We start from the raw sequence: 8,796 nt of genomic DNA on the forward strand, positions 1-8,796 counted from the left end.
TTTTTTTTTTTTTTTTTTTTTTTTTTTTTTTTTTTTTTTTTTTTTTTTTTTTTTGACAAAAATTGCTATTGGGGTCTAGGCTTAGAGTTCCTGTTTGCACCCATTGTGATATTATGACTACTTACCATGTTCCAGTAATAACTATCCTTAGAAACTTGTATTTTATGACATTTTCAATATTTTTGTAGTTATTTTTTCTGAGGAAGGCAACCGGGGAATTTGAATCCAATAATTGTCTTTTATTCAATCGGCTAGTCTTTTGTAGATGAGCCTGACATTTTCAATATTTTTGTAGTTATTTTTATTGAGGAAGGCAACCGGGGAATTTGAATCCAATAATGGTCTTTTATTCAATCGGCTAGTCTTTTGTAGATGAGCCTTACTTTATAAACCATAATGTCATAAATTTAATTTCATATCTGTAATAGAATAAGTCTTAAATGAATTTGACTAAGCTTTCTTTTTCATTTTCTAAAATGAGAAGTTTTTTACTTCTTTAAAACCTAAACCTTTGCATCCGTTTTGGCAAGAACCACACTTCCCCCCTCCCCCACAAACGCTGTCCCCTCTCTCCCCCCTTTCCCCTGCCTTACGATTTCAGTCGCCGGCACTTTTAAGCCTCAGATTAGTTCTGAGTTCTGTTCTTTTATCTCAGCAACTGTTTTATCAATTCTGATTTTATTTCTTGTAATGCATGTGGAAAAAAAAGGAAGTACATTGACAAGTTGCATGATCAACCTTGATATGTTTTGTTCTATCATTAAGAACTGGATTATGAGCTATAGAGTGCCATAATAAATTCATATAGGTGTCTTCTGATGAACTCAACTTTTCCAGAATTACTTCGATTTATATACCATCACAAGTTCCATGAGCTAAAGCTCCAAACTCTGCTTCAGAGGTTCTACTGGCCACTACATTTTCCTTTTTTTCTCCTCTCAAGTAACTAGGTTTCCTCTGTTCGAATGATAACCAGAGATCTTTTGTTCGTAGCACATGTCCAATCTGCATGAGTTTAAACTTCTTTTTGGAAGTGATTATGCCTATTGAATAAAATACCTTTCCCAGTGTCAGTTTTAGTTACCTCATAATTCTATAGGTAGCTTCATAATGAGTCAGTTTAGGTGCATGCATAAAGTGGCTAACTATGCTTATGCCAAATGCAATATTAGGATGCGTACTAGAGATAAATTAATTTTCAAACAAGTCTTTTGTAGTGTTTATTGTCCTTTATTTTTTTTTTCTTCTTTTGCTATGTAACTTTAGATTAAGTTCAATAGGAATTTTTGCAACGGTACAACCAAGTAATCCTGATTCTTCAAGTAAGTCAAAGACTTCTTTATTGATTGTTAAAGATTCCTTTCTTTGATCTTGTGAATTCCATCCCCTAGGAAACACATCATTGTTTCCAAGTCCTTGTTTTGAATCTCACTTGCATTGTTCTTCTTGGGATTAACTAGACCTACTTTATCATCATATGTGAGAATGATATCATCTACATAGACAATCAAAATTGAGATATTATAATTCTTGATGGGTTTGTAAAATATATTATGATCTACCTGACTCTGAAGAAGTTCAAAGCTTGATACGACTTTTCCAAGGCTCTTGGAAACTGTTTAAGGCTATAAAGAGATTTCTTCAATTTTAAAATTTACTATATCAAGTCTTTTTACGACTTTTCTTATAAAAACCTCTTCCTCACCATCACCATTGAGAAATGCATTTTTCACGCTAAATTGGTATAATGGCTAGTCTGAGTTAATTGCAATAGACAAAATAACTCTACTAGAGTTAATTTTAGTAACAGGAGCAAACGTTTTTTGATAATCAATCTCGTATGTCTGAGTGAAACCATTAGCCACTAGTCTAGCCTTGTATCTCTCACTACTGCCATTTGCATTACCTTTTATAGAAAACACTCATTTACAACCCATTTATCGTTTGGAAATTTTACTATTTTCCAAGTTTCATTTATTTTTTGAACATTCATCTCCTCCATAACTTAGAGTTTCCAATTTGGATCTTCTAATGCCTTGTGTATTCCTTGGAACAAACGAGTCATTTAGCCCAGATGTAAAAACTTTATAATTATTTGATAATTTTTGACATAGCATATAATTTGTAATAGGATATTTGGTACAGCTTCGAATACCTTTTCTAAAGGCTATGAGAACATCATGATCGGACACAACTGACAGTATTTTTTGAATGGTCAAAAAAGTAGGACGGGATGAAGGATTTTGAGTTTTTTTTATAGTTTCATTCGTTGGAGTCTCCAATTGGCTCTTTGAACGATCAACTATCTGGTCTTGGTTCTTTTGAATGAATTTTTTTTTCTAGTATAAAACTTGAACTTTGGAACTTGATCAGTTGAACTGTTATGTAGTTTTTTCTTAGAATTGTTATTATGAAGGCTCATTATATGTTTCCACAACATATTATGTTTAGTTATTTTCCATCATTCTTCTTATTATTACTATATCAAAGATGTTTGTTTCTTGTCAAATTTGTTTACAGAGTGTCTCTAGCGAGCAAAAGGTGAATGCATTGGCTGCTAGCTTTATACACATGCCAGTTGGGGAAAATATTGACTGGAGACTATCTGCGACTATTTCTCCATGCTATGTGACGGTAATTAATAGATTTTTGGCATCTAAAATCAGTTTTTATCATTCTCTATCTGCGACTATTTCTCCATTCAAAGTTACCTTCGTTTTCAAAAGAATTGTTGTCTGGTTGCAATTTTGTTTATCCTTGGATTCAAGTGGTGCATACTTCTTTTTTCCTTTCTTTCCATTTTTTTTTATAATGTGATGATATTTATTGCTCGAGTTCTCTAGACATTTGCTATCATGACTAGTAAGACCATTAGGGTTCACTAAGAAATGACCTGGAAGGTTTCAAAGCATGTCTCATCTTTGATTTACAATTGTTTTTTGTTCAAACGGTAAACAATCATAAACAATCGTTTGTATACCTGAATAATTTGTTATCATTCTTTGAGACCATTTCTAGGATGAATTTTTTTTATAGGATGAAGATTTATAGGGGCAAGTACCAGCTCTTGGAGTTGAATTTGTGATTTGATAGGCTGAGCAAATTCCAAATATGGTTAGTTGTGATGTGAGGTCTTTCCCTTCTTATTTAGGACTTCCATAAGGTCATAACTCCAAATGCCTATCGTCTTGGAATCTGGTTGTGAATAAGATTTGAATGAAATTGTCGTCTTGGAAGATTAGCTTTTCCTCCAGAGGAGGTAGACTTACCCTTATCAAGTCCATCTTGGGTGGTGTCCCTACCAATTTCTTATCCTTTTGTAGGATCCCAATGTTAGTGAGTAAAACGGTGGAGAAGCTTACAAGGGACTTCTTTTAGAAGGGTGTTGATGAACGGAAAGGGGCACACTTAATTAAGTGAAAGGAGGTTATGAAGCCAGTGGACCTTGGGGGTTTATGGATTGGTAATGTGCGAGCCTGTAAGAAGGCCCTTTTGGCTAAATGGCTTTGGCGGTTTCATTAGGAGTCCAGTCCCCTGTGGCATAATACTGTTGTGAGCAAATTTTGGGCGGTCCCCTTTTGAATAGATTTATTTTGAATGGATCTCTTGTGAAGTCCTGTACGGAACTCTCAACCCTGATTTTCTCTCTCTTCTGCAAACCTTAGCCAGCCCTTTGCCCAACCTATGTCTACCACCATTGCCTTTGACCTACACCCTTCACTCTTGGAATGAAGTTCAAAATTTCTTAGAAGATTATTTTTGGTTCAAAATTTCTATTAATCATTTTATGAATGATAAGGTCTTGGTGAAAATTGACAAAATCTTTCAAAATTAAATTTTGATTGCAAGTGGGGGCATTTTGGTGATCTTCACTTGGAAAATTGAGCACTGGTATAATAAGATTCACTTTCATCTGGAGTTTACCTCTGGAATACTATAAACAATCCTCCTTTGAAGCTGTCGGGCAAAATTTAGGTGGTTTGGTCAACATTGGCTCCCCTTAATTTCATTGATGTTGTTAAGGTTTATAATATTAGAAATTTCTCTCTCTGGATTGGTGATATAGTTTTCATTGACATTTCAAGCTCAAGTAATTTACTTTATGCTTAAGTAGGGCCTTTTTGATAGGCAATCTTGGGTATGTTTTATGTTTTCAAATTCACCGAGTTTAGCAAGTAGATTATGACGGTTGTGTTTTTGGAAATTGTTTTCGAATTCTATGATACAAATGGTGCAAATTTTGAAAACAATATTTTTTTATGTTTTTAGTGTATCTACATTTTGAATTTGAAATTTTAAAATTCAAAATTGTATTCGAAGTGATAAAACTATAATGAATATATTATTTCATGTTATAAACTTGATTCATTTTTGTTAAATTAAGATATCTATTATAATGTATATGATATTATAAAATTATAATTATGCAAAATTTTGTGGATAAAACATGTTCTAATTAATTAATAATAGTTTATATTCAACCTAATATTCAGAGGAAATTTGCAACAGTTTTATGGTTTGTAAATGTTATCAAACACATTGGAACAATTGTTTAATTGGGATCCAATTTCTGAACATGCTTTCGAAAAATTTTCAAATTTTGTGGATTGAGGGAATTGGAAAGGTAGTGGAAGATGATGTATTTATTTTGTCAAATGAAGATGAGTTGACTGAAGTAGTTTTTTTGGTTCAAAGGCAAAGGCACCCTGTGCATGATCAACGTCACAATTTGAAATATCCGGATGCGTTAAAACCATTATTTCCGTTGATCATGATGGAATTACAGCTGCCGATCCGAATGTGGCTGATTCTCTTGCTTGTAATGATGATATTTTTCATCTCCTACATCTACGGTGAGGTGGATCCAAGACTTCTAATAGCCTTCCCTCTTCATTATTCTCGCTAGAAAGGAACTCTTAATGTCCTTGGTTATCAGTGGTTAATTCTTATACTTTAGAGGAATCTTATGCATCTATCTCCAGCGCCCTTTACTGAAGTAACTATCCTCTATTGATTCTGATGAGGAATCGATAGTTAATTAGTGAGGAAGGCGAACAACTTATAGAGTTACTAAAGCACGAAGAGTTTTTGGCAGAGGGTTTATTTGTAGAAGCTTATAATAACCTATTTCCAAATGAAGCCAATGGGTCAGTCAAAGCAGAGCTTAATGCAACAACATTACCAATGTTTTCTCCTTTTATTCCTGCTAAGTTTTCTTCTCTTGTTGAGGTTTGTGGTCTCCAGATGCATGCAAGTCCTTCTTGATCTCTTTAAGTAAAATTTTAATGGCTATTTTCGGCTATAAGGAAATCTTAAAGTCCCAAATGATTTGGGGTTTGCTTTTTTATTATTTTTTTTGCTATGTGGTTCTTGAAAGTGGGTGTTGTCCACCTCATGTTTTGTTAGCATTCTCTCCTAGCGCCATTTTAAAAGATTTTATGGTCTTGTGTTTGGAAATCTTTCGTCAGCTTTTTTGTTTGTTTGAATGTATCAAAAGCATTTCCTTGTCGTTTATTCTCTTCTCTCTCTGATCGTTTTGGTTTGGCTGGCCTTATGCCTTCTTTATGGTGTTCTCCAAGTTTTTGGTGGGTTTTTAGATTCTAGCTTTTCGTCTTATTTGGCTTGCGCTCATTTTTAGTTGCAATCGTTTCTTACCTCTTTCTTAATATTTCTTTATTCATTTTCCTTTTTGGGATTTTGTATTTTTAATTATTAGTTTCTGTTGATAATACCATTGAAAAGTTTTGTTCGCTTAAAAAAGAAAAGAAGTAGAAAAGAGAGGCTCATGATGCATCTTCGTATTAGAAAGGGAATACAATTGAGGGCATTTTCATATATTTGGTTTGGATTAATTTATGCCAAAGTGCATAATCGTTGTTATCGCCCCGATAACCATGAAGTGTGATTGAACATTCCATTTAGCTTCGTTCTAGCTGATGAGAGACAGCTCAGGGAAGGATAAGTCTACCTCTTTTAGAGCATATCTTCTTCCAAGCGGCTATGCAATTCTGCACCATCTAATTCCAAAACTGTGTCTTTTGGAAATGTATTGCTGTCATATATGTAACTTTTGTCTTTCCTTTTTGAAAATGGTGCCTGGTTTTGTCCGCCATATTATATTCTCCTATTTTCTTAGCCAGAGGTCTACATCCACTCAAGCATGTCTTTTGCCGGATACTATTCATACTACTACGGAGAACCAAATGGCCTTTGTTGTGGATAAACAAATCTTGGATGCTTCATTTGAGCAAATGAGATAGTTAATTATCAGTTTTGTCACAGAAGGAAAGGAAAGGATTAGTCGTCAAGTTGGAAGGCTTTTGAGAAAGGGGATTGAGATTTTTTGGATGCTATTCATAAGGAAAGAGGGCTTATGCTATACTTAACCAACTGTTGTAGAAACAAAAAGGAGAGGGCCCCATACAAAATTTCCAGCATCGAGGAGTAAAGAAGAGTGAACAGAAAATATACGGGCCTGATTAGAAACTCCTGAATTATCAAACATCACATCCAAATTTTTAGAAACAAAGAGCCGATTAAAAGGAGATTGCAAAGAATTGTCTCCCGATTTTGACCACGTGAACTTGCCATTAGACAAATGCCATTCCATTAAGCTGAGCTCTTCAATCGAGTTTGTCTTCCGACACAAAATTGTTCACGAGTCCATTGAATCACGTTGAAATCTACATGAACGCAGCACTGATCTTACCGAAAGACGAGAGTGTGACTCTTCAATGGTATCAGAATTACAAGATCTGACCTCTTGAATGGGAAGAAATGAAGTCTCAATTCCTTTTTTAGTGTGCAAGAAGGGGATAAGCTTTCATTAAATCATCTTAGCACCATTTTGATACTTTAGTGGACTTGAATTTTCAAAGGACTCTGGAGCAATTATTTTGGAAAAGAAGGTGCCTCTTTTATTGAATCAGGATCACTAATAGCCAAATTATCAATAGAAAAATTGGATTCAAGAGGCAAGATTGGCACTAAGAGATACTAAGACTTTCTGCCAAAGCACAGTAATTAGGGTGCAAAAAATGCCAACGTTCTTGCAGGCCATTGATAATTAAATCCTTGCTGAATTCACGGCTTCTATAGGAGAAATTAAAGAAGTAGATGGGGCAATTCAAATCGGTAATTCCAAATTCTGTAAAGCATTTAAAGTCACATTCTTTTGTGCTACTGTAGCATTTAATGAAACATCATTCGGCACAAAAAATTCCTCATTCTTATGCAGATCATGCACATTAATCCCAGCTACAATTGGTTGAACGTGAGGAGTGACTGATGAAACATTTTCTGGCACAATAATCACATACTCCTCAATCTGGGAGCTCAACTTAAGAAGAAATCTGACGGACGATGAAATACTGGAATGGGCCTCACTATTCTATCTTTTACCCTCAGTGAATTTCAAGCAAGGGCTGGATAATTGGCTTTTGCGTTTAAATCCCTCTCAAACATTTTCTGGAAAATCTCCAACGGATGGTGTGATTAACGCTGAGGGAAAAGAAAAAAAAATCTCCATTTGAGACTATTTGGAGGGGGCATTATACCATGAAAACCAAAGCCTTTATGTGGGAGCTCAGTCATTGTGGTTTGAATACAGGGAAGATTGCATAAAGGGATGCCTTTCATTCATTATCAACTGGTTGGAATATTAGGTCAAGAAGCCTCTGAATCTCAAATTCACCTATTTGTTCACTGCAAACCTTCCCAAAGACTCTGGAATTTAATACTGGAGGCATTTGATTTTCATTAGACAAGCCGGACAACACCAAAGATTTTCTTTCACATATTGGTGGGTCATCCTTTCAAACAGTCTAAGAAATTACCATGGGAAGCGATCATCAGGGCTTTTCTGTTGTACCTTTGATGTGAAAGAAACAATAGGATCCTCAATGATTTATCTTCTTCCCTTAATCATTTTTTGGATTCTTTTTTTTTTTTTTTGAAACTGTAAGCTGTATATATGATTGAAGATAATATACTCATAATGCACTTTACAGCCAGTGTTTTCAATAAAACGTGCACTGCAGAAGACTGAATCATGAAATTTACTTGAAGATAGTAGACCAAATGAAGCATACATATACTCATGAGTGATTTGGACCAAATAAAACGTGAAATTTACTTGAAGATGGTAGACCAAATGAAGGATTTGGCCTTTCTCACAAGTGATTTGGGTTTTTGTCTTTTGTAATTTTATTCATCAATGAAATAGTATTCTTGTTTTCTACTTTACCAATTCTGTATAGATTTCCATTTGCTTGAACTGTTGAGTTTTTTTCTTAACTCCTTTTTCTTCTTGTTTATACAATAGCCCTCCCCCGGGATAGGGGTTGAGCTCGGAAAACTGTAAAAGAATAAATAGTAGGTTTCTTTTATATCTGCGTGCTTTAGATTTACATAAAATTTTATTCTTTGTGTGTAGATTTTGATGGACAGTTGTGATCGTTTTTTAGAGTTTTTGCGAAGGAGTAATGAAGTTAGCCCTACTGTTGCATTGGAAACTGCAGCAGCTTTGCAGGTGATATTGTCTAATAACTTTCCACCATCATTTTTTGAACTAAACTTACAGTTCTTGAATCGAAATGCAGGTAAAATTTGAGAAAGTGACTCGTAGAGCTCAAGAGCAATTTCAAATTGCATTAGAGGAACAAAGCAGGTAACTCAATTTGCTTTTTTTATTTGGGAAAAAATCAATATGGACCCTTAATCTTTGGGTGTTGTATCAATTAATACCCCAAAACTAATAATTGTAGCAAAAAAAAAAAAAAAAAAAAAAAAAAAAAA

General features: G+C 34.4%; 1 protein-coding gene across 1 annotated transcript in view; it reads left to right on the plus strand.

Annotated features, from left to right (window-relative positions):
* Positions 1–8,796, plus strand: part of LOC111457570 — a 71,661-nt gene that overhangs the window by 18,295 nt on the left and 44,570 nt on the right. The window contains exons 15-17 of the mRNA XM_023099852.1: positions 2,521–2,634; positions 8,435–8,530; positions 8,601–8,668. Of these exons, the coding sequence (XP_022955620.1) occupies positions 2,521–2,634; positions 8,435–8,530; positions 8,601–8,668 (278 nt within the window). The remainder of the gene's footprint in view (positions 1–2,520; positions 2,635–8,434; positions 8,531–8,600; positions 8,669–8,796) is intronic.

Source organism: Cucurbita moschata, unplaced genomic scaffold (assembly GCF_002738365.1).
Source record: "Cucurbita moschata cultivar Rifu unplaced genomic scaffold, Cmos_1.0 Cmo_Scf00020, whole genome shotgun sequence".
Taxonomy (NCBI): Eukaryota; Viridiplantae; Streptophyta; class Magnoliopsida; order Cucurbitales; family Cucurbitaceae; genus Cucurbita; species Cucurbita moschata.